This window comes from Electrona antarctica (genome assembly GCF_951216825.1).
Source record: "Electrona antarctica genome assembly, chromosome: 8".
NCBI lineage: Eukaryota > Metazoa > Chordata > Actinopteri > Myctophiformes > Myctophidae > Electrona > Electrona antarctica.
Genome location: NC_136789.1, coordinates 52,142,966 through 52,170,115, shown reverse-complemented (window position 1 = coordinate 52,170,115; position 27,150 = coordinate 52,142,966). Strand labels below are relative to the sequence as shown.

General features: G+C 44.2%; 1 protein-coding gene across 1 annotated transcript; it reads left to right on the top strand.

Annotated features, from left to right (window-relative positions):
• Positions 1–915: 915 nt before the first annotated feature.
• Positions 916–25,174, top strand: LOC306927460 (zinc finger Y-chromosomal protein 1). The gene is made up of 9 exons (XM_079507211.1): positions 916–1,007; positions 5,884–5,980; positions 9,247–9,651; positions 13,416–13,565; positions 18,306–18,434; positions 19,586–19,726; positions 20,550–20,693; positions 21,554–22,090; positions 23,470–25,174. The coding sequence occupies exons 2-9, from the start codon at positions 5,914–5,916 to the stop codon at positions 24,336–24,338; spliced, it is 2,442 nt and encodes an 813-aa protein (XP_079363337.1). The 5' UTR covers positions 916–1,007; positions 5,884–5,913; the 3' UTR covers positions 24,339–25,174.
• The last annotated feature ends 1,976 nt before the right edge of the window (positions 25,175–27,150 follow it).

Genomic DNA, 27,150 nt, shown 5'->3' with positions numbered 1-27,150 from the left:
AGGCTCTATGAAATCCAGTTAATTTGTCCATTTGTATCTCAGACAGAGACTACAAATATACCCAAAGTACTTGCATGTGTGAATTGGTCTACCTACCCTAATACAACACTTATAAATATCAATGTTTAAAACAACCAACCAACCAACCACATGCATAATAACAAAAGGAGTGTGTGAATGTGGTTTGTTAATGCAAACATACGTTTGCATTGCCAAAGCAAGTGTCAAAACTCAAAATATAGGCCTACAGCATCAGTCAACGAGCTATGTCAATTACATTTTCAATTGAATGTAGGCCTATGTCACATTGCATATACATTATAATATACAGGGTAGGTCTATAAAGCTTTTGGAAACGAATATCAGCAATGTTTTGCAGTCATTTTGGGGACAAATAGCAGTTATCATTGTCATCATGCCATGGCCTGCTGGTATAGTCTGCCTGGTCTGGTGATAGTACTACCAGTAGTGGTCTACAAAAGCCACCACCATTTATTTTGGACTTCGCAGGAGAATCCTTCCGCATTTTCCCCGTGTAGCCCAGTGCGCGGCGGCGAGGCCAGTGACGTTGCTGCCTAGTGCTTGCTGACGGGGTGGACGGGACGAGGACGGCCCTGGCCTTGGGAGCGGAGCGGAGCGGGGGGCTGCAGTGCATGCATGCAGCGGGAGGGACGACCAAGTAGCTCCGGCTGCAAGTAGCCCTGCCCTGCCCTGCCTTGCCTTTAGCCTGGAGGACACTTACACTAACACAGTATAGACACAGTACTAGGTCTCTGCTGCTCGCTCGCTCGCTCGGCCCCTCCTTCTCCTTCCCCGCCCAAAATACACACGCAGGCTCCCGGTCGAATCCCAGCCCGAGTGTGGGGGGAACCACAGCACGGCCCTGGCGCGGTTGGAAAACTCAAGGCAAAGCAAAAAAAAAAAGGAACGACTACTATACCCTGTCTCTCCACCAAAGAAGAAAGAAAAGAGGTCCCCTTCCCCCGTCCGTCCCGCTATAAAATCTGGTATGCGGGTTTGTTTTTTGCACGTTTTGCACGCATTTATTGGGCTTTTTTTGTGCTGTTTATGTCTTTGTATTGCATGCGAATACATGTTTTGTTGTGTTGTTGTGTGTGTTGTGTACGGCGGAGGCCGTGAAAGGACGGAAAGAGGGCCTTTTCTCTTTTTAGGCCACAGAGAGGCCTTTTATACACAGAGCGGGCCGTGGTTAGCCACACGGCTAAGCGACTCACTTAAAACAAAACACCTTCAATAGTGCGTGTTTAAAAACGTGACTGTGTTTGGGGGCTGCGAGTGAGGTCGTTTTGTTGCAGCAATGTCACGTTAACCGCAGCGGCGTTGCGCGCGCGTTCATTTAAAAGCTCGCCATTTGTGATAATAATTAAACGTTTTTGTTGGGAGATATCTGGCTAACAAAATGGCGCAGGGCCGCTGGGTTAATGAAAACCAATAGTGGGGAAGGCGTTCCTGTTCCTCCACCACCAGTGAGCCATGATACAGACATGTAGCTAGCAGCTCCTTGTGTGTGTGTGTGTGTGTGTGTGTGTGTGTGTGTGACTGACTGTGTGTGGGGAGGGGAACTGGAGCCGCTACATTGCAACTAATAATGGCTACATTGTAACGTATGTCCAGGTTAGGTCATCATCGTAGGTGCAATTATTTTGTGCAATTAAATGTGCCTTTTGAGCATAATATTATGCGTTTGGTCTCTCCGGTGTCCCCAAATCCCATGGCAATGCATGCAGATGACCACCAGTAGCCGAAATGACAGCCAGGGGCGTTAAGTTTAACCCACTTGAACACTAGCGTGCGTTTTCTGGGGGGCGGGCGATCATTGGGCGAAAAATAGCAGATCTGCAAGCCCACTGAGTTTATTTTCAGAGAATAGATGGTGTAGTCTGGGGGGAAAAAAACATTAAACCCCTGGGCTGGGGGGGGGGGGGGGTATATCCCCCTCTCCCCCATCAGTAGGTTAAGGCAACCGCCTAACCTCTTGAACACAATGGCCACAATGCTGTCAGATAGCAGTTGTTACATTGCACAGTTGTTTATGTATGGTAATAGCGGCGTAATACACCAGGACGTTGCTCTGCTCGTGTGTTCAGTTTGTTTTGTTTGTGTACGTCAGATTTTGTGTGACACTGAGCATCTTTCAAAAAGCACAAGTCACACACACACACAGACAGTGGCATTTTCCCACCTGGAGGTGGGGGGATGGTGTATGCACTAGTGCAAATTAAATGGCATCCCCCGGCTTGCTTGCTAGCATGCATGCATGCATGCATGCATATCTACTGTTTACATCTTGTTACTATGTTACCGTGCTCTGCACTAGCGCATCATACATGTTTGCATTGGTTGCACTCCCTGAAATTTGATGCAATGTACTGTATGTAGAGACTTCACTAGGCAACTGAGGCATCATTATATATATACGTCCGTCCCCCCCCCCCAAAAAAAATCTGCACTTAATGGTTATAAATGTATAATATAATCATGTAATAGCACCAATTGTTTTATTTGCTGTTACATGAATCACTGTTGTGTCAGTCAGTGGTTTTCAACCAGTGGTCTGGGGACCACCAGTGGTCCTTGAGGAGGGGGTTCCAGGTGGTCCCCAACTAAATGATGGACAGTTGGTATTGGAAATGCAAATGGCCCCTTATTGGATCTTTAACTCTTGAGAGTGTAAAAGTGTTGAATTTATTGTTAAACATCTGCGTTACTAGAAGAAGTCTACACAATAATCGAATGTAGAAGAATTGTCAATTTGATCGTTTGCCTGTTGTCTCTCCTTATGGTACCAACATCAATACAGCATGAAATCTGACAACAAATCTATCTACAACGCGTCGCAGCAAGTGTAAAATCAGACGGCATCAAGGCCAGCCAGAATACATTTTAGACTAGTCGACTAAATAAACTGTAGATTTAGTCGAATAAAGTCTTATGATATTTAGTCGACTAAAAATAGAACACTACAACATTCCAGGTGACAAAAATGTGACTAAAATGAAAACCATTCAGAAGACTGTGACTAAAACTAAAATCAAAATTTGTATTGCTGTCAAAATCAACACTGGTTGGTAGTGCTTGAGACTGAACCGAAAAGACTGGCTGTTGGTGGAGACAAATTGACACTAATTAGCCCACGGACCCCCATTTGAAAAGATATGCCAGGGACCCTCATAAGGGAAGATTGTTACGGCTCTAGCAGTGACTCTCAACCATTTTATCGAGGACCCCCAGTTTGACATGCATTAGGCTACGTACGTACCCCCATTTAATGACATGTCTATCCCTGGGACTCCCAATTTACATAGTAAAATCTATGTTCATTTAACTGAGAGTGTACAATGTACATTTGTACATTCTCAGAGTTACAGACCCATAAGGGTCCATTTGGTTCCAAACTATAATTTAGCTGGGGGACCCCCTGGAACTGCCCCAAGGACCCCTGGGGGTCCCCGCCGCTCCCGGGACCCCACTTAGAGTCTCTGTAGGTCTGTAGACACAGTGAATATCACTCTCAATTACCCTAATTTGTTGTGTCAGTAGCTTCTGTAGGCTAGGCTACATGGGTTCATGCTTCTTTGCATTCGGTTTGGTTGCAGCTTGTCTGTCCACCCAGCATCCTTTGTACCAGCCCACCACACCAGGAAGTTGAACTGGATGACATTACATGACATGCATGTAATTGGGCCGTGTGCATCAGACTGCCATAGAGCAAGACAGAGTTACGACATTGAGGGGGCAGAAAGCTGAGCGCGGCTCGAGCACTGTTCATGCAGCCTGAACGGGGACAAGCTGGAGTGTGAAATACATTGTTTTCAACAAGGGCGACGCAGATGAGAGCAGTTTTAGGCGTGTGTGCAACATGCCAACTGTTTTAAAGTATTGTACAGTGACGACTAAAGTCTCTGTAATGTTTATGTTGTACTATTAGAAAAAACAAAACAATCTAAAATAAAGGGATTTAAGATCATTAAAGCTGGGCTGTTGCCTCTGTCCAATGCATTTCTGCCAACTTCCAGTCCAGGACTTGTCCCCATTTGTTGTCTCCATTCAACAGAAGTCTTATGTAGAAGACTGGCCCCATGAAGTGAACAGAGTCGTCCTAACTCTGTCTTACTCTATGCCTATACCAGCCCACCACCAGCAAGTTGAACTGGATGACATGACATGCTTGTAATAATGGCCGTGTGGCGTGCATAATGTTGTGATCTGCTGTTGTGCTGATTGGCGAGTGCAATCACAGTACGATCACAATGGCACCACAATCACAAGTGCACCAATGGTTGTTGTGCTGCTTGCCTTGCCTTGCCTGCCTGCCTGCCTGCCTGCCTGGTGTTGTAACATACTGCATGATTGTGGAAAAATAATAATACATGATTATAATATAGTTTTTTAAATAGTGACATTGTAAAGACCTTTTAGTTAGTTACCGTGCCATGATGATGTAACGCCAAAGGTGGGCAAGAAGAAATCAAAAATGTTTGCTCCGCTGACTAGAAATTGAGCATTCAAAATATGCTCCTCATTGACTTACATCAGGGGCTTGAAATAGAGGGGGGAAATGGAATAGGTAGGATTTTGTTTGTATGCAACTTTGTAATGCTACTGTCTTGAAAACCAAAGTATTGCATTGTGGGTTTGAGCTTACAGGCCCGTTTTGATGTCAATCAATCAAGTCACCTTAATTCAAGTGACAGATTACATTTCAATTATTTATTTTTAGGGTAATGTCATGTGGTCTCCCCGCACACCCTTTGTGATCTACTGGTAGATCACAATCTACCTTTTGGGCACCCCTGACGTTCATTGTACGGTGAAACATAGTGACTTTGAGAACTGTTTCAAAAAGGAGGTGGAAACATCCGCACGCTTGTTTCTAGAGCTCCACAAGACTTACTTTATGCGATGCTTCGACCCTCTAGGACAGGTCTTCATCAGGCAAATGTTCTAGCGCTGGGATTGGTTTAGGCATTTGTGCTTCTTCCCACTCCCAGGTGTTATGGATGATCAATGATTTTTGTATATATTTGTTCTGTTTTCTGTCATTATAACCTTTGCCTGATGAAGACCTAGGTTGAAAATTGAAATTGCATTTTTGCCTTTTTAATAAAGAGCTCTAGAAACAAACAAGTGTGCAGATGTTTCCTCCTCCTTTTTGATGTTTGCCTTGATGCCTTGACATCGAGCAACCTGGCCTAAATACAGGCAATGAGATGTGCACACAATCTTCTCTGTAGTGTGAGAGCGGTTTCACCATACAAAATGTAAGGAGCATATTTTGTTTTCTAATTTCTAATCAACGGAGCAATTGTTTTTTATTTATTTGTCCACCTTTTGGAGTTAGCATTATGGCAAGGTAACTAACTAGTTACACAACCCAAACCTCTACCATAAGTGACCTGAGGACGATTCTGACAGTTTTCTGAAAAACCCTGTTTCTATGTCAGTGGTTTTCAAACATATTTTCCCCAAAAATATATGAAATTGGCTGCCGACCCCCATCTGAAAATATGTTGTTCCAGGGACCAACAAAACGTTCGCTCTGAAAGAATATATATTCAAAGATTTGCGCTACATTTTTTTGCGACTTTTCAAAAATAGCAGACCTACAAGCTCGTAGCGCGGCACTCGGTGCCGCGCTACGAGCTTGTAGATCTGCTATTTTTCAATAGCTAAAGTATAACATAATGCTATAAACACCAAAAGGTGTTCCCGGGACAAAATATGGAGGAAGCCAGGTGTTTTGTGTGGCGGTGTTGCATGGAGATCTGCTGTTGTTGAAGTTGCACTGAACTGTGGTTGAGAGAGTGATGGCAGGGCAGGCGTGGACCCTGTCACCTGACCCCTTCATTGTTCTCCTTTCAGCTCTCCATTGACAAATGCAGTGTGAGGACAATGGATGAGGATGACACCAGGCTTGCAATCCATTCTCAAGAGCCTAAAATAATATTACACGGATCTGGTAAATAATCACCCATTAATGCATTACCCAGGGGTTGGCACTATTACGGTCTCAGTAGCAGGTCATGTTCTATACTTGCCCAAAGGTCATGCCCACAAAGTTAATTGTCCATTAAAAAAAAAAATGACAGGTAAAATTTGAATTACCGTTCAATGTAACACTTTTTTCTTTTTTTTTGTACCTACTTTTTTTTTTTTTTTTTTTACCTGTGTGATAAAAAAAAGGTCCTACCTCAATTTGTATGCCAAATACCTGTCCTACATAGCTATGGACATGACTATGGGAGGTTCACACTTATTTTACATCTAGCAACAGTGAAAACGGCACATTATACACCAAATAATGCTCTTATTTTACATTCTACAGAGTACAAGACCAGAGGACTTGTGTTGTGTTTATAGACGGTTGCGTCCCCCCCTCCCAAACAAGCACTTCCCCTGTCGGGCAACCGGAAAGCAAACTCTTACCGGCCCCGAAAGCAACCCTTAGGGCCGATTCATACTCCTATTTTACCGCTGTTTCGGCGCTGTAGTGCCGAAATGATTTCGGCTCGTCAGAAATCTTCAGTAGCACCAAAGAGCCGACTTTAGGACGGTACCCGCGCCCCCCCGAACCTCAAATGACGTCACATTGTAGGCTCTACAATAGGAGTATGAATCGGCCCTTAGTGTCAACTCCGCATTACTGAGTGTTCAGTAGTAGTACAGCTCTGTGTAGTGGTGTGTTTGAGTTGTCTAGTTTTGGGAAGAGTTTCAATAAAACGTATTTGGTTTTTGTGTGGAGATGTCCTCATCGGAGCCACGCAAAACAAACAAAAAGTATTGTTTCTAATGACACCAGTAAAACAACATGGGTGTGTGGATGACTCTCTCTCTCTCCCTCTCTCTCTCTCTCTCCTCCTTTCGCCCAACATTCAAACCAAATTTCTAGGTATGGCTACGTCACGTCCTGCCTAATCCTTCAAGATGTGTTATTTGAGATGGGTTTTTTTTTGTGTCTTTTCGGCTTTGAAATGATGTTTCCTTATTACGTTATTAGGTATTATTTAAACATGTTTAGCCCTATTTCAGGGGTCTTCAAAGGTTTCTCAGGCCAAGGACTCCTTAGCTGTGAGAGAGATGCAGCAGGGACCCGCCCACTACATGTTGTATTCATGACACTTTCAGACGACGCATCTATGACGCTTTGTGAGCTTCTGGTTATGTTGATAGTGACAGTGTGTTCAGATACATTGAGCCGTTGCTTTTCTTAACCCATTTTGACCTGAGATCAGATTCTAAAAATGTCTTCTACATCCTGACAGTTTTCTGAAAAAGCTATGTTTCTATGTCAGTCGTTCTTCGATTTTTCAAAAATAGCAGACCTACAAGCTCGTAGCGCGCCACTCGGTGGCGCGCTATGAGCTTGTAGATCTGCTATTTTTGAATAGCTAAAGCATAACATAATGCTAACACCAAAAGGGGTTCCCGCCCAAAATGGGTTCAAATTGCTTTAAAAGTCCTCACTCCAGCATTGACAAACATCTGACCAGCACTGCCCCCTCTGGGTGCATTCTGTATCATTACGCCATGCAACTTGCAACCTTTGCATACTAGATTTCTTATAAGAGGACCACAGGTGGGCAGTATAAAGTATAACATATTTTTATTTGTTTTTGCTACAAGAGAGAGATGTTGTCCGTTTAAAGCCACAGTCGTTGAACTCAATTCTTGTGGAGGAAAAAGAAAAATCGAGATTCACATTTGAGCAAGAATCGTACAGCACTAGTTTAGAGTCGTTAAAAGCTAAGATTACACAGCTGTGTTCCAGCCAGGTCTTAATGGGCATGTTCCAGAGCAACATAATGAACAAAAAGTAGTGTTTTAACAGTTACGTGGGTGTTGTTGTGCAACCAGATCTTATTTTAATGATGTTTAGGACACAAAGAATCACTTTCCCTGAGGGTTTGTATGTGTGTAATATGTTTTTTGTTAGATATTTTAGTCATGAAGCCATCCATGTTCATGACAAAACATTGTCATGAAAATGTGGTCTGACTTCCTTCCTGGACTACTAAGTCACACCTTCATGCAGCCCGCTCCACAAGGAGCATTATGGGCATTGTAGGAATTCAGCAACCACACAGACTTCATTATTTTTCTGGCCATAAGGGTGCACATTTCAAATAGTGCTACTCAGTGGTGGAAAAAAGTACTCAATTGTTTTGCTTAAAGGACCACTTCACTGCTTTCAACCTGCCTTCATATAATTGGTCCTCACTAATTGTTCATGATACAATACCACCATTTTGTTCTACTCGGTCTGTGTCTCATGGGAGGGCTGTGGGCAGTTCAGACACGCGTCCACCAGTGACATCATCGATGGGGAATCCAAGCTAATAGAAACGGCAGGCTTTCTATTCCTGAAAAGTTGCAATACGATAATGGAAGCCATCGTTCTCATGATAATACAAATCTAAATATATATATATATATTTTTAATCTTGTTTAAAAAAATATCTGCCTAACGATGATGTCACTGGTGGACAGGTTTCTAAACTGCCCACAGTCCTCCTATGAGTCACAGACTGAGTAGAAAAAATGTGTGGTATTTTATCATGAACATTAGTGAGGACCAATTATATGAAGTTGAAATATAGTGGTGAAGTGGTCCTTTAAGTAAAAGTACCAATATTGCAATATAGAACTACTAAGTAAAAGTACAGAATTGAAAATGTACTTGAGTAAAAGTACAAAAGTATCGGCATCAAAATGTACTTAAAGTACTAAAAGTAAAAGTACTCATATTGCAGAATTCGCCATTTCACAAGTTCAAAATGTGTACAAAATCTATTGAAAATAGCAGATCTACAAGCTCACAATGCGTCGCGTTGCGACACATTGTGAGCTTGTAGATCTGCTATTTTCAAATGGTCGAAATGTATAGGGTTGAAGTGGTTAATGTATGTTTTCTAATCAAAATTAAAATCGCCAAAGTAACTAGCAACTAAAGTTTTCAAATAATCGTAGTGGAGTAAAAGCACACATTTTGGCTCTGAGATGTAGTGGAGTAGAAGTAAAAGTACTGGAAATTGGAAATTCTCAAGTAAAGTACAAATACCTCAAAATTACAGTAAAAGTACAGTACTTAAGTACAAGTACTTAGTTACTTTAGTTTCCACCACTGCTGTTATCTACCACAAAATACTATTTACACTGGAGTGGGACTGCAGGTTCCTCCCAGCGGTTGAAATGTTGTTACAGTGTGTAATCCTCTCCGTTCCCCAGATGAGGGTGGCGCTGGCGGACAGGAGTTTGTCGTGGAGCTACAAGAGACGGTGCTGGTTTCGGAGGGCGAGGGCGTCGGAGGAGGAGGCGGCAACATGGCGGTCCACAGGTTCGCCCCGGACGAGCTGGTGATCCAGGACGCCGTGGAGGACGTGGTGTCCGAGTACGTGCACTGTGAGGACGAGGAGGAGGAAGAGGAGGAGGAGGAGGAGGAGGGGGAGGAGTGCGAGGAGGAGGACGGGGGCGTGGCCGTGACCATGACCCTGGAGGGGGAGGAGGACGGGGGCGTGGTGGCCATGGGGGACGAGATACCCGAAGAGGACGGACTGGAGGAGGAGGACCCCGAGGAGGCGCAAGATGACGAGGACCAGGACGACAGCTGTGGAGACTACCTGATGATATCATGTGAGTGTGTGTGTGTGTGTGTGTGAGACGGTGTTTTAGACCTGAGACCAGATTCTACAAATGTCTTCTAAATCCTAACCTGTTTCTATGTCAGTGGTTGCTCAACCTTTTTCATGTCAAGGACCCCCCAGAATTATCTGTATGTGGCTACGGACCCTCCATCTGAAAATATGTTGTTCCAACTTCCAGGAACCCCCCCCCCCCCCCCCCCCCAGAAGCAAAGATTTGAGTTAAAAACGTTCGCTCTGAAATAAATTTATAATATATATTCAAAGATTTGCGCCACATTTTTCAAAAATAGCAGATCTACAAGCTCGTAGCTTGTAGATCTAGAGCATTTTGATTTTCACCTATCTCCATTCTGTGCACCCGTGCCCTCAAATGACACACACGGGTGCGCTAGAACCGGAAAATACCGCAATGATGATCCACACGCGACAATCCGTTTGAAAGTTACAGGCTCTGGTGTAGAGCAAGCGCTGCGTGCCGTTGTGGTGACCCGGGAACCCCAGAAAAGGTTAGCGAACAGTGCTATCCAGGGGCCTTGGGGGGAAAAGACCTCTTAATCTGAATGTACATCGACTACGTTTTTACCTCCTTTTTTTCAGTCGAACCAGGGCCTGTCACCCCAGGTTGCGTCTGCACAGCGTCACCCATTTTCCCCGGTTCATTTTTTGGACCAAACTCAGTGGAGCCCAGGCATTACCTCCTGGTATGGTTGGTTCTAATAGGCCTATCTCACAGCCCCCTTTCCACGCCCCCTTCCGGTAGATAGTGGTGTCATTTAACATTAGCATTTACACGTTTTTTTCTCTGGAGAATCTAAGTACATTTCCTAATGTGAAAATGTGACAGACCAATATTATTATGAAGCAAACAAGATGGTAAATCAGCTCGAACAGATAGAACAAACCTTACCTTGAGAAAACAAAAGTTGTAGACTTCTTAAATTACCTCTGTTAACATGTAGCGTCTATGGAGTGACGTCACGCTATCACCACTAGCCCCGAAAGGGGGCGTATTAAGGGGGCGGGGAAATTCTGTGAGATAGGCTTATTGCACACCAGGTGTGTAATCATTATTACCTACATGAGCCCAATTCGTTTGACTTTGGCTTAAATCAGCCATCCCTCCATCTCACACCCTGCAGACTACAGCACTGACCCTAAAGACGTCCGAAGGGGTTTGGATTTCAATAGAATTGTTCCGAATTTATTTAACTTTCTGGCGAGGCTACTCACTTGGGTCTCACATCTGGCTTTTAGAGAGGATACAGAGGTTGTCTGTTTCTGTGTGTACCAGATACAGTAGTGGGGTGCTGCTGACAGAAACAGGGTTTCCACCCAGTGGAAAATCTTGTATTCTGAATACAGTGGAAATAAACATCTTATAATAACCATATTGTTATAAAAGTTAACCCATTTTGACCTGAGACCAGAATCACCAGATTCTAAAAATGTCTTCTACATCCTGACAGTTTTCTGAAAAAGCTATGTTTCTATAATGTCAGTGGTTCTTCGATTTTTCAAAAATAGCAGACCTACAAGCTCGTAGCGCGCCACTCGGTGGCGCGCTACGAGCTTGTAGATCTGCTATTTTTCAATAGCTAAAGCATAACGTAATGCTAACACCAAAAGGGGGTTCACGCCCCAAAATGGGTTAATAAGTCAATGTTTGTGTCGGTGTGGTATAACTGCCCATGTAATCAAAATGTCAGACGTGCTTACGCGCACAATCATTTTGAATCCTTGAATGGTCCACTTCATCATTTAGTTAATTAAAAAGGTTGAAAAATAATGTCTTATCTAGAGACATACTCCCTCCTTTTTCCCCCAACAAAGAACAAGAGCTCTTTCATAGAACCAGAGCTCTTTCATTGTTCAAGGTCTGTCCGTACAGAGAGAGAAACGGGGTATTGTTAAGCCATGTGAAAAGACTTCCAAAGTCTACGGCGAAAGCAGAGCATTCGAGTAAAGTCAGCTCTGCACCTGTTACAACCCGGCCTACGGGAGCCTAAGTCACAACAACAAAATGGACTAGTCCCCCTCCTTCCCAGTCCCCAAACACAACCAGTCAATACCAGTTGCGGAACTCGACTACGTCTCGTTCCTGACCGCATGAACTGTCGTGGCAATAAGCACGTTAAACCACACCCTCTCGTGTAATATTGCTTAATTATCTGATTATCATTATCTTTATTAAATATACTGCATATGTTTCTGTGCTCTCTCCGGTGGACGAGGCGGGTAAGATGGTGTTAAATCTACTGCATATAATGTGACCAGATTTGACTGAGAGCCTGCCATCGCGCAACCTTCAGCTTTTCACCAGAATGAGTTAATAGCACAGGCAGACTCTTCACATACTAGAGCATGTCTGAAATAAGTGTCAGAGCTGAAATCGACATGTAAATATGAAATGCATGCTTAAACATGTAGCTAGGTGTAATGTTAGAGATCACAGAAGTGAACATTTCAAGCCTGTTTTCTTAAAGGAGAATTCCATACTAAAAGGCTTTCTTACCTTTCTTTGTAGTTGTTACGTCCCCACCAAAGAGGTCCTGCAGGTGTTATTTTGTGCAAAAGCTCCTTATTGGCTATTTCCCCTACCATAAGCCCTACATGAATTGCATTGAATTGAATGGGGCTATGGGGTGTTGTGCTAATTCGCTTATTCTTTTTTGTATATATCCTCTCTTCATAATGTAAATAATATCCCAAGCGGCACACTTTACTACTTAATTCGATGGAAATAAGCAAATTAGCACAACACCCAATAGCCGCATTCAATTCCCATTTCCATTCAATGCAATTCATTGAGGGCTTATGGTAGGGGAAATAGCCAATAAGGAGTTTTTGCACAAAAAACACCTGGACCTCTTTGGTGGGGACGTAACGACTACAAAGAAAGGTAAGAAAGCCTTCTAGCATGGAATTCTCCTTTAAAGGACAACTTTAGTTTTTTTCAACCAAGGTTCATGTTTTAGGTTGTTTTTCTCATTTGCTGCTTTCTTTCGTTTTAGGGATTTTAGCTGTTTTTGACAGGGGGCGGGGGCATTCGAGCATGGGACTAAATATGTATTTTTTTACAACATTCTATAGCGATTTCTTTTTTAATTATTTACTATAGTCCTAATATACCCCAGGAAATTTCATCTGGCCACAAAACATCACGAGATCTACTGAATGTGTCAAACTGACATTGAGCCTATGACACACAGTGTGGCTTCCCCCCAGTAGGCTACCTTCACATTCAGTAGATCCTGTGATTTATTTGTGGCCAGATGTAATTTCCTGGGGTTTATTAGGACTATAGTAAATAATACAAAAATAAATCTCCATAATACTTTGTAAAAAAATACATATTTAGCACCATGCTCGAATGCCCCCGCCCCCTGTAAAAAACAGTTAAAATCCCTAAAACGAAAGAAAGCAGCAAATGAAAAAAAAAAATAACACTCATCTTTTACTTTCTCTAATAACAACCTAAAACATGAACCTTGGTAGAAAAAAAATAAAGTTGTCCTTTAACTCTGTTTTCTGCAAGATATTACTCTATAAGCCATGCCTCCAAAACTGGTGGGTCAAACTGAACAACCAATATGTCAATTTGAAGCTATGATTCCCTGCTTTCATATGACATGGAAAAAACTCCAATGGCAGTCCCTCAGTCAGATTTGGTCACATATTTCTGTGTGCTCCCTCTAGTGGACGAGGCCGGTAAGTTGGTGTTAAATGTATTATGTTTCTGTGTGCTCCCTCTAGTGGACGAGGCCGGTAAGATGGTGTCTGACGACGGGACGGAGGTGACGGTGGAGGGGACGGTGGAGGACCAGGAGGTGGAGAAGGACGAGGACGGACAGGAGGTCATCAAGGTGTACATCTTCAAGGCCGACTCGGGGGAGGACGACATGGGTGAGTTCACGACGTCACGCGGTCAAACTGTCCCAACGACGCACATGCATGGATTGAAGTTCTCGCCGAGTTCACATCATGGTCAAACGGCCCCGAGTCGACGCACGGGATTTCAGTGAGTTTGCAGATCATGGTCAAACAGTCCCGACGCTAGTGCTGCACAATGAATCCTGGTCAAACAGTCCCCGACGCTAGTGCTGCACAATGAATCATGGTCAAACAGTCCCGACGCTAGTGCTGCACAATGAATCATGGTCAAACAGTCCCGACGCTAGTGCTGCACAATGAATCATGGTCAAACAGTCCCGACGCTAGTGCTGCACAATGAATCATGGTCAAACAGTCCCGACGCTAGTGCTGCACAATGAATCATGGTCAAACAGTCCCGACGCTAGTGCTGCACAATGAATCATGGTCAAACAGTCCCGACGCTAGTGCTGCACAATGAATCATGGTCAAACAGTCCCGACACTAGTGCTGCACAATGAATCCTGGTCAAACAGTCCCGACGCTAGTGCTGCACAATGAATCATGGTCAAACAGTCCCCGACGCTAGTGCTGCACAATGAATCATGGTCAAACAGTCCCGACGCTAGTGCTGCACAATGAATCATGGTCAAACAGTCCCCGACGCTAGTGCTGCACAATGAATCATGGTCAAACAGTCCCGACGCTAGTGCTGCACAATGAATCATGGTCAAACAGTCCCGACGCTAGTGCTGCACAATGAATCATGGTCAAACAGTCCTGACGCTAGTGCTGCACAATGAATCATGGTCAAACAGTCCCCGACGCTAGTGCTGCACAATGAATCATGGTCAAACAGTCCCGACGCTAGTGCTGCACAATGAATCATGGTCAAACAGTCCCGACGCTAGTGCTGCACAATGAATCATGGTCAAACAGTCCCCGACGCTAGTGCTGCACAATGAATCATGGTCAAACAGTCCCCGACGCTAGTGCTGCACAATGAATCATGGTCAAACAGTCCCGACGCTAGTGCTGCACAATGAATCATGGTCAAACAGTCCTGACGCTAGTGCTGCACAATGAATCATGGTCAAACAGTCCCGACGCTAGTGCTGCACAATGAATCATGGTCAAACAGTCCCGACGCTAGTGCTGCACAATGAATCATGGTCAAACAGTCCTGACGCTAGTGCTGCACAATGAATCATGGTCAAACAGTCCCCGACGCTAGTGCTGCACAATGAATCATGGTCAAACAGTCCCGACGCTAGTGCTGCACAATGAATCATGGTCAAACAGTCCCGACGCTAGTGCTGCACAATGAATCATGGTCAAACAGTCCCGACGCTAGTGCTGCACAATGAGTCATGGTCAAACAGTCCCGACGCTAGTGCTGCACAATGAATCATGGTCAAACAGTCCTGACGCTAGTGCTGCACAATGAATCATGGTCAAACAGTCCCGACGCTAGTGCTGCACAATGAGTCATGGTCAAACAGTCCCGACGCTAGTGCTGCACAATGAATCATGGTCAAACAGTCCCGACGCTAGTGCTGCACAATGAATCGAAAAACCACCGCAATCTAGATTCGGACACTAGTCACACTACGCAATTTCAGTTCCTCAATTCAAGAAAATACGTAAGAGAAAAGGTTTCTGCCCGACAGCAACGATATACAGTAACCACTAAAACGGATGCTTTCCCAAGACTTAGACGCATGACAAAAATAGCAGACCGACAAGCTCGTAGCGCGCCACTCGGTGGCGCGCTATGAGCTTGTAGATCTGCTATTTTTCAATAGCTAAATTACCACAAAAAAAAGACACCGTATAGCCTTTCCATGTCTGAATGGGTTACGGAATTAGCATATTTTTGCATCTCCTCCTGTGCGTGTGCGTGTCACACTACGCAATTTCAGTTCCTCAATTTGAGCATGAATCATGCAGGCTTGCAGCACTAGTTGGCTGTCCAATACATTTTAGTTATACTCTTATGTTTTTGCTACAAGAGAGAGGCTTTGAGACAAGGTTTAAGTCAACAGCACTTTGATGTCGTCTGTTTAAAGCCACAGTAGTTATGGCTCCAGGTGCCACATTTTGAATGTAGTCATGTTCAGCAACTGCAGACTAATAAAGACAATACATATTTTCTTAGAAACAATGAGAATCGGGTGAGAATCGTGATCTCAATTCTTGTGGAAGATTGAACTTGCAAGAATCGCGCAGCACTACCGATTCAAGTTCTCAGTCGCCACCACTGATTTCAGTGGGGATGCACCGATGTATCGGCCACATAATCGGTATCGGCTGGTATTTGCCATTATCGGTCAATATCTGTATCGGCAAATAAAACCGACATTAACCGATGGCAGTAGCCAATATTTATCTGTTATTGATATAAGCATACATTTTGCGTTGGTGGGTTGGTTATCTGCAGCCTACCAAGCTGTAGGTTCTGAACATTTACAATTTTTCTTTGTGGTGCCACCCCCAATAGCAGCCCTTTTGTGACATATATTCATATTTTTAATTCATCATTCCGCGGTATACACACTATATCTCATTTTTACGGGGCAAGACCATAGTATTGGGACAATCAGTCCTGATGGTGGCGGTAATGTCACCATTATGCCGATTCTGACCAAATAGAGCGAGTGAGCGATGACGACTTCCGGTTTGGATCAAAATATCCGGTAGTATCTTTGCTACTGTGCAACACCATCAGATGTCCGGAATGCTAAGCTATCATCGTATTTTTCATAACTAAGTCAAATTAAGCTCTAATCAAGCCCAAAACATCGCATTTTACGCAGCGATGCATGCGCGATCATGCGCGTGCGTGATCGACCATGCACGCGCGGATTTCGGCCGGTTTTAGGAACATTACATCGGCCGTTAGCCAAATTAGCCAGAAAATGCTAAATTTTGCTACATTAAGGTCCCGATTAGGCTCCCGATTGACAGCCCGTCAATTCCGTCAACGGGAGGTTTGGATTTATTGATTAATTCCGTCAATCCCGTCAACGGGAGTTCAAGGGTTAATATGTAACAAAATGTAATAAGGATAGGCATTTATAAGCTACTAGCTTCTACCTATACTTTTCGATCACATAAGGGAAAACTTTTTTTGTAACGTCTCACTGAAAAAAAACGAAATAAACCATTCATTCATTCATTTCTTGTATTGAAGATGTAATCGTTTCCCTGGCACAAAAGGGGGAAATAAATACAACAAAAAGTTCAAAAACGAAATATATATCGGTATCAGTCATCTGCTAAATTGTTATTTTTAACATCGGTATTGGCCAAGAATGGCCCTGGATTTCAGTCAATTGGATTCCATAGAAGCCAGCAGCATGTATTGTATTCTACGGAACCATGTTGCTGCAGCGAAAATAACCGATCTACAAGCTCTCAATGCGCATTAATTCTGGCTAAGATTGGAGCACCTGAAGTGGTCAAACTAGCAATTTATGTTCAGAAGCATCTTCCACAAAATCTTTAGTGTGACACTTGTGTATGATGAAGTACTGCGTTCATTATTTTTGACAAGATACAAGGTTCCTGGCCGAAAGCAACGCATGGCACGTGCTGTGTGTGATGGCTCTGGCACTCCATTTTTATCTAAATGTGGATGTGGATTTATTTATTTTTATTTTGTTTTTACAACCAGCCTCCCCTTCCTCTCCCTCTCTCTCCAGTCCGTATGGCCGTACCGCTCTACACGTACCCTTTGCCCTCGCCCCGCACTATTAAAGGGATAGTTCAGATTTTTTTAACTTAAGTTGTATGAAATACTTGCCATTAATATAGTGGTTGCAACTGTATTAATTGATTGCCCGAGTCCCATGGTGGGAGTTCTGCTCTGGTTTTGGTCAATATTAAGTAGTTCCGGTCATTTTGTGGGGGGCACTGCATGGGGCCACGCAGTAAAAGTAAATGAATCCACAAAACGAACGTAATTTGTATTGTTGACCTATTTCTAAAATATTAGCGTGACTTTCGTTCAACTTTGACTATTTTTTGGGCGTAGTGATATGGACACAAAAAACATAGTTCTGTGTGATAGAGGGGTAAAAAAAAAACGGAAGTTGCACTAATATTTTAGAAATAGGTCAACAATACAAATTACGTTAGTTTTGTGGATTCATTTACTTTTACTGCGTGGCCCCAGTGCTCCCCACAAAATGACCGGAACTACTTGATATTTCACCAAAACCAGAGCAGAACTCCCACCACAGGACTCGGGCAATCAATTAATACAGTTGCAACCACTATATTAATGGCAAGTATTTCATACAACTTAAGTTAAAAAAATCTGAACTATCCCTTTAAGCTCGAATTGCACCTCTCTAAAACTATTTTGTTGTATATTTATTGAACATAGACTACTGTGAAGTTAAAAAAATAAATAATAAAAGAATACTAAAATAATAATAATTTTCCTACTACAAGGAAAACTTGCACGTGACATGTACATATGATACTCTTTTTCTACTCTTGTTTGCTCTTTTTTGCACTCTATATTCTATTTTGTTTGCTGTGTTTTTGCTGTTTTGATGTCGTATTATATATTTGCTGCTGCATTGTCTGAAGGAAGCCAAACAAAAATAAGTTTTACTCTTATGTACCTGTACATAACCTGCACAACCTTGAACCTTGTATTGTTTCTGTCAGTCACTGTACATTCAAATTGAATGTAAAAACTAAAGCACAGGGTTTGTCGTCATCACTTCTCTCTCTCTCTCTCTCTCTCTCGACGTTTTGCAGGCGAGTCGGTGGACATCAGCGACGGCGACACGGAGAGCGTGGCGCTGACGGAGTCTTCGGGCCAAACGCTGAGGGAGAAGATGGTCTACATGTCTGTGGGAGACTCTCATCCCAACCAAGGAAACCATGGTGTGTGTGTGTGTGTGTGTGTGTGTTTAACTCGGCATCCCAAAGAGCAGGTTCTGTATGCATGGCACAGAGATGACACGCTACTTAACCCATTTTAGGCGAAATTTAAAAAAAATCTTCTAAATCCTCCAGTTTTCTGAAATAAATATTTTCACAACTTTTCATAAATAGCAGACGACTGTTCTAACAAGGACACAGGGGCGTTGTTGTCATGATGGTGTTCTTAGGTGACCGCCGGGTGTCATATAAATGTTTCCTAGAAAGGCAAAAAGGAGGACGGTGCGTTTTTCATTGACACATTGAATGACTGGACCGTCGACACCAATACGTATTACGTAGTGTAATGTTAAAACAGGGTAACACTTGGCAACGGCAAAACATTTTTGAATTGCCTTGTCATTGTTGTAACCGGGGGACCTCACAGAATAGCGTAATGCGAATGCCATATTGCAAGTTGCGAAAAATAATCGTCTCTGTGGGGTGGACGCCTCATGTGCCAAACGTACTTTTCAAGATCCAGATAATGAAATAACACCCGTGTGTGAAGTGAGGGGCGCTCTTATCATCGTAAATCATCATGGCGTAAAATAGACACTATGACGTCGTACAATTCTCCATTCATTGTCGATGGGAATTTAATGTTTGTTTAAGACGAAGTTTGTGGGCGACGGTAACCACAAGCTGGATCTAGGAGGGGCAAAAAAAAAAAAGTAGCTGATCTACAAGCTCAAAACACGTCGCTTCACGCCGTTTTTAATGCTTTGTGACGATGTAGTACCTATGATCGAGTAGGCCGTTAATTCAAGAAAAAACGTAAGAGGAAAAAAAGAAGAGGTTTCTGCCCGACAGCAACGATATACAGTAACAACTAAAACGGATGCTTTCCCAAGACTTAGACGCATGACAAAAATAGCAGACCTACAAGCTCGTAGCGCGCCACCTGGTGGCGCGCTATGAGCTTGTAGATCTGCTATTTTTCAATAGCTAAATTACCACAAAAAAAAGACACCGTATAGCCTTTCCATGTCTGAATGGGTTACGGAATTAGCATATTTTTGCATCTCTGCGTGTGCGTGTGCGTGTGTGTGTGTGTGTGTGCGTGTGTGTGTGTGTGTGTGTGTGTGTGTGTGTGCGCGTGTGCTCGGCTGCAGGTGGGTCCAAGGTGACTGATGAGGTTTATATGGAGGTGGTGGTAGGAGGGGAGGAGCCAGTAAGTCAGGAGCGCTCGTCGTACGATAGGAGCGTTTCTCTAAGCAAGGACTTCATGCCCGTGGCCTGGGCAGCAGCGTATGGTCAGTAAACAAAAATTACCTCCTGAAATCGGAAAAGAAAAAGTATGTTCACACACTGTCCTCCCTTTTTTTTTTAAATAAAATAGCCAAACAATTTAGAAATGACCTAAAGGGGGTCGCCTTTTAAAAGGTGCTAATAAAATGCGCGATAAATTGTGTGTCGAGATGTCACTCCGCACCAGGTCTTCAAATGGACCCTTGCTTAGCCCAGGGGTTCTCAACGTTGTTGGCTGGGGGACCCCCGGAAATGCTTTGGCCATGTCTCGCGGCCCCCGCCCCGCCCCCGCCCCCCTCCCCACCACCAATACAAACTAACTGCAAAAATACCTTAATAATAGAGACAATATATCATAAATGAATACTGAAACCGCAGATATAATCATTAAGAAAAGTTTATGCATGCACCACGTACTATGTAAAGTCTTAGTTTCCATTTAGCGCTTTTCCATAACCTAACGGGCGGACAGTGTGAACAACACACCCTTTTAGACAACAGATATTACAGCTTGAGGTTAATTCAGATGGAGGGAGACCTCCTTCCTTAGTCCATCCATTGATATTTAGATTTATATGGTGAAATATGGGCAATGCTGCAAGCCAAGCTCTTTGTATTTCCAACCAGATTTCCACGTTTTCAGCGCTGTCTGAATGCCATGCAACTTGCATTTTGCTGCAAGGGGTTGTAGAACTACAGGTGTCTGTATGTCATCGTTGACGTCGTGCTCTCTCTCTCTCTCTCTCTCTCTCTCTCTCTCTCTCTCTCTCTCTCTCTCTCTCTCTCTCTCTCTCTCTCTCTCTGTCTCTCTGTCTCTCTCTCTCTCAGGTGCCGAGGACAGCGAGAGCTGTGAGAACAGGAACGGCGCGGCCAGCGCTCTGCTGCACATCGACGAGTCGGACGGCGTCGACGAGCTCAACCGACAGCGGAGCAAGAACAGGCGGCGGTCGGAGCCGCGGCAGGTCCAAACCGGTGAGCGGCGGCGGCGGGGGAACCTCGGTTGCAGTGTAGATTTTGTCGACTAAAACTGTGACGAAAAATGTCCGTCGGCGACCCTTTTTCCACTGACAAAAACGAAATAAATACTAAGCTGTGATTACTAAAACTAAGACTAAATATAGTGACAATTTCGTCAACAAATGTTAGTCAGGGACTAGTGGACAAGAGATCCAGTATAAGTCATTCTACACTTGGTTGCATGCTGAAAGTAGCCGATCTACAAGCTCACAACGCGTCGCAGCGCTGGCCTTGATACGACGGCATCAAGGCCAGCCAAAATACATTTTAGTCGACTAAATCAAGGATTTTTGGATTTTAGGGCAAAAAAATGAACTTTTACACAATATTCTAATTCATTGAGATGGAGCTGTATATTTTGTGTCCTGTAAGTCCATGTGGGCTGGGCACCTTTTATCATCATATCGTGCATAGAGCTGTCACCATTACAAATTTAAGTTGACTATTAATTGTCACACAAATTATTGCGATTAACGATTTAATTGTTTAGTGCATTGAACATTGGAATATTACAATTTGTATTTCTGTTTGCCACAAATTGCCCAGGGCAGATATGACAAATAACTTAAATATACAAAGAAATCACTTAATCTTCCCCAAAAAAAAATTTTTGAAAAAAAAAAAAATGTTTGAAAATCTATGGACATTTGTCATGGAAACGATTGCCGATTATGCAAAAATAATTGCGATTAGGCGATTACTGTTATCGTGACATAGGCCTAACCATGTACCTCTGCAAAGTTTTAGTGCGCCGTGTTTGTAGCGCCCCACCGTCTCATCTCCCTCCCTCTCCCCCCTCCCCTGTGTCCGTATAGCCATCATCATCGGCCCGTATGGCCAGCCGCTGACCGTGTACCCGTGCATGCTCTGCGGCAAGAAGTTCAAGTCGAGAGGCTTCCTGAAGCGCCACACCAAGAACCACCACCAGGACGTGCTGACCCGGAAGAAGTACCAGTGCACGGACTGCGACTTCACCACCAACAAGAAGGCCAGCCTCCACAACCACATGGAGGTGCACACGCTCAGCAGCAACAACAACAAGGCGCCCTTCGAGTGCGACATGTGCGGCAAGGAGTTCCACCAGCAGGCGGCGCTCTTCTCCCACCGGCTGCAGCACCACCACCGCGGCGGCGGCGAGCCCAAGAACCAGTCGCCGTCGTCGTCGCCGCCGCCCTCCTCCGCCAACAAGATGCACAAGTGCAAATTCTGTGACTATGAGACGGCGGAGCAGGGCCTGCTCAACCGCCACCTGCTGGCCGTGCACAGCAAGAGCTTCCCGCACATCTGCGTGGAGTGCGGCAAGGGCTTCCGCCACCCGTCCGAGCTCAAGAAGCACATGCGCACGCACACGGGTGAGAACAGGGGTGGGTTGATGAATATCATATATATTCACATTTAGAACTGATGTTGAAATTTAAAAAAAATGTCTTCTAAATCCGGTGTGTGTTGTTTCTATATCAGTGGTGCTCAATATGTCGAGGACTCCCAAAACTTATATGTAATTGGCCGCCAACCCCCATCTGAAAATATGTTGTTCCAGGGACCCCCTCCCAGAAGCAAAGACTTGAGTTAAAAAAACCTTCGCTCTGAAAGAGTATATTCAAAGATTTGCGATTTGCGATCTTTCAAAAATAGCGATCTACAAGCTCGTAGCGCGGCACTCGGTGCCGCGCTATGAGCTTGTAGATCTGCTATTTTGCAATAGCTAAAGTATAACATAATGCTTAAAACACCAAAAGGGGTTCCCGCCCAGAATGGGATATTGTGATAATAATAATGGATTGCATTTTTATAGCGCTTTTCTATGCACTAACGTGCCTCCTCAAAGCGCTTTACAATGGTCCATTCATTAATTCATACATTGGGAGGGGATACAGTGAATGCACATTCTATGATTTGGAGTTCTATACCTTAACCCATTTTGACCTGAGATCAGATTCTAAAAATGTCTTCTGCATCCTGACAGTTTTCTGAAAAAGCTATGTTTCTATGTCAGTCGTTCTTTGATTTTTCAAAAATAGCAGACCTACAAGCTCGTAGCGCGCCACTCGGTGGCGCGCTATGAGCTTGTAGATCTGCTATTTTTCAATAGCTAAAGCATAACAATGCTAATGTTGCATAATGGGGTTCCCGCCCCAAAATGGGTTAATTCAGGGGTTCTCAACGTTTTTGGCCCGGGGACCCCCGGAGATGCTTTGGCAGTGTCTCGGGACCCCTGTCCCGCCCCCTCCCGACCCCCAATATAAATTGACTGCTACAATAACCTTAATAATAGAGACAATACACCATAAATAAATACTGAAACCAGATAATCATTAGGGAAGGTGTATGTATGCACTATGTGTACTATATGTAAACTCTTCATTTCCATTTTCCAGCCATTCAGTTGCAAAAAAAGAAAAATAATTTGGACCCCCCCCCCCAAAATAATTTGGCGACCCCCAGAGGGGTCGCGACCCACGGGTTGAGAACCCCTGCCTTAATTTATACTTTTGTAGAACGACGGGTTTTGTTAGCCAAAATTAACATTTTGTAAGTATTTTGGTCTAAATGTTCTGTTACTTCTTTGTCTTTATAGTTTGTGTTACCTCGTAGGTGGTTATACTGTGAAGTAACTTGAACAATAACACTAAAACCTGCATGAAAACATTTCGTGATAACATCATGTATCGTGATACTGCTTGAAAAGAATATCGTGATATTATATTTCTTTCCCTATCGCCCTCCCTAGGTGAGAAGCCCTACTCCTGTCTGTACTGCGACTACAAGTCGGCCGACTCGTCCAACCTCAAGACCCACATCAAGACCAAGCACAGCAAGGAGATGCCGTACAAGTGCGAGCGCTGCTTCCAGACCTTCGCCGAGGAGGAGGAGCTGCTGCAGCACGGCCTGACGCACGAGGAGAACAAGACCCACCACTGTGCCCACTGCGACCACAAGAGCTCCAACTCCAGCGACCTGAAGCGCCACATCATCTCCGTGCACACCAAGGACTACCCGCACAAGTGCGCCGTGTGCGGCAAGGGCTTCCACCGGCCGTCGGAGCTCAAGAAGCACTCGCTGGCGCACCGCACCAAGAAGCTGCACCAGTGCCGACACTGCAACTTCAAGATCGCCGACCCCTTCGTGCTCAGCCGCCACATCCTGTCCGTGCACACCAAGGAGCAGCAGCAGCAGCAGGCATCGTCGGAAAAGAGCGAGGCCAAGATGTCGTCAAGGACGGTGGTGGTGGAGGCGCCGGTCGCCCCGCCGGCGGCGGCGACCCCCAAGAAGGCCCCGGCTAGCGGGGCCGGTGGGGGTGGCGGGGGAGGGGGAGGAGGGGGGAGCTCCACTCCCCCGGCCAGGGTGAGCGCGGCCAGCCTGGCGAGCAGCGTGACGGTGGTCATAGGCCAGGGCCAGAAGGAGCGGAGGATCTACCAGTGTCAGTACTGTGACTACAGCACGGGGGACGCGTCGGGCTTCAAGCGCCACGTCATCTCCATCCACACGAAAGACTATCCGCACCGCTGCGAGATCTGCTCCAAGGGCTTCCGCCGGCCGTCGGAGAAGAACCAGCATATCATGCGCCACCACAAGGACGCGGACGTGGTGCAGGAGTAAAGTGAGTGGGGGGGGGGGGGGGGGGGACAAAAATACTGTGCCACCCCACCACCACCACCGCCCGGCCGCCACGAACACTCACTGTTCACTTCACTGCAACCTCCCTCGTTGTACTTTCAATTTCACATTTTAGAAAACGACAACAGACAAAAAAAAACGGTGCCGTATATATGCACGAACGATGCATATGACACTTAGGGGAGTCTGTTCGGATTATTTTCGCTCTTTTTTTTTTTTTTTTTTCCTTTTTTTTTTAGCAACCACCCTCAGCAGGCACCAACCTCTCCCTTTCCTTCGTTTTCGGATATGTATAAACATGTACATAAACGTCCGTCAGAGTAACCGTACTACTAGGCAACAAGAAGCCCTTCATCGAGTCGCACTTTTTAACTGCATGTCCCTCGCTGGTGACCCCAGTGTTGCATGGCAGATCGTGCAGATGTCTCTGATCTCTTTGTAGATACACCGTTTTACCACTTCTTGTTTTTTATTAAGCAATCAATTCCACATCGCGGCGATCCTAATTATGGATTTATTATATCCTTGTAATGGAGAAAAAATAATAATTGCATAACGGTAATTATCTTGAAATTGATTCCTGGGGTCCTCCTCTCTCCGCAAAACACAGCAGCAGTGTTATGTGGTTGTGAGGAACTTTGCTTCCAGTAGCACTTGCCAACCTCGAGTTTGAGGAGAACACGTTGGAAATGCATTTATATCCAGTTCTGTTCTGATGTATGGTCGTGTGAGGATGAGAGAGAGAGAGATGATCTATCCACAGTGCTTCCCTGGTTCTGTGACGAAACATTCACCATTTTGCTTTTTTTTTTTTTTTACCGAAAATGTTCACAATGCTGCTGGTGTGTGTGTGTGTGTGTGTGTGTGTGTGTGTGTGTGTGTGTGTGTGTGTGTGTGTGTGTGTGTGTGTGTGTGTGTGTGTGTGTGTGTGTGTGTGTGTGTGTGTGTGTGTGTGTGTGTGTGTGTGTGTGTGTGTGTGTGTGTGTGTGTGTGTGTGTGTGTGTGTGTGTGTGTGTGTGTGTGTCTGAGTGTACAGCAAAGAGAAACAATCAACTCATACCTGCCGATAGTTAAGGAAATAAGAGAGAAAACAGCGTGCTACTGGTTCTGTCCTGATAATAGTTATATACCCTGAAGGATTGGTTACATATTATTAACCTATTTTGGCCTGATATCGAAATTTAAAAAAATGTCTCTCTAAATCATGAGTTTTCTGAAATGTTTCTACGTCAGTGGTGCTTAATATTTCATGTCAAGGACCCCAAAAATGATATGTATTTGGCCGCCGACCCCCATCTGAAAATATGTTGTTCCAGGTACCCACCCCCCAGAAGCAAAGATTTGAGTTAAAAACGTTCGCTCTGAAAGAATATATATTCAAAGATTTGCAGCACATTTTCACGATTTTTCAAAAATAGCAGATCTGCAAGCTCATAGCACGGCACTCTGTGCCGCGGTATGAGCTTGCAGATCTGCTATTTTCAATAGCTAAAGTGTAACATAATGCTTAAAACACCAAAAGGGGTTCCTGTCCTGAATGTCTACAAAGCTAGTGAAGCCTGATTACTGCTTCATCACATGACGGTGTCGCGCACAAGGAAATGTCGGATTTCAACAAGGTTTTACCACGAGCTCACATAGCATAACTAAATGCTATGCTATGCTAATTAAAAGCATAATTATGAACTCAAACGAAAATGTGATGAGGCTCATCGAGCCGGGTTCTTATCGAGCCCACTATCAAGCTTTTTCTATTATTTTGTGGAAATCCGGGAGACAATACATTCTGAACAGAACCAGTATCCTTTACTAGGGCCTTCAAATACAGTACTATTCTAACAGACGGCAATTGAGTACTACAGACGAAAAACAGTTTAAATCCAAATTTCATTCTGACCCCTCCACCAAAAGGCCTCGTTGTCCTGACCCCTTATGCGTCATTTATACATTATGGATCATTAGTGTGGACTTGAACAGTTTTTCGTCTGTATTACTCAATTGACCTTTTTACCAATAAAATACATATTAAAGAAACTGTTAACCGGTTAATATATGTGTACCGTCCGTCGCTTCAAAACCGTAATTTTTGATTACCCGGACAGCGCTGGTTGGCAGGTATCGATACACTTTTAGACCGACATGTTTGTGCCAGCATGGATGATTACATTTATTTCTCGATCGCCTCTTGTCTTGATTTGTTTAAACATGACGACATGGGCCGCTATGCTCGATAACATAGCTTGATATTAAGTCCAAAGCGTATCGATAACGGGTACTCGATAAGCTTTTATCGGATTTTGTTTTGGGTGGGGTCCGGCGGCCTGAAATGGTTGAGAACAAATGGTGCCAGGTATGGTGTGTGTGACACCGCCCTACAACGACGGAACATATATTAAACATTATACTCCTTTTTTTTTTTTTTTTTTTTTTTTTTTTTAACTCTGGGTCTTAAGGAATTACTAATGACACAATTTAATTTACATTGCAGACTAGTGAGCACATCATGCTTCTCGTGCACCATTTATCCATGACGTTTTGGTTCAGACAATAACGTACAGTTGGGTGCCACCGATATTGTCCCTTATCATTTGACCCATTTAGGCCTGACCTCAAAATCTTAATAAAATCCTTCTAAATCCTCCAGTTTTCTGAAATAAATATTTTCACGATTTTTCAAAAATAGCAGACCTACAAGCTCGTAGCGCGCCACTCGGTGGCGCGCTATGAGCTTGTAGATCTGCTATTTTTCAATAGCTAAATTATAACATAATGTTTAAAACACCAAAAGGGGTTC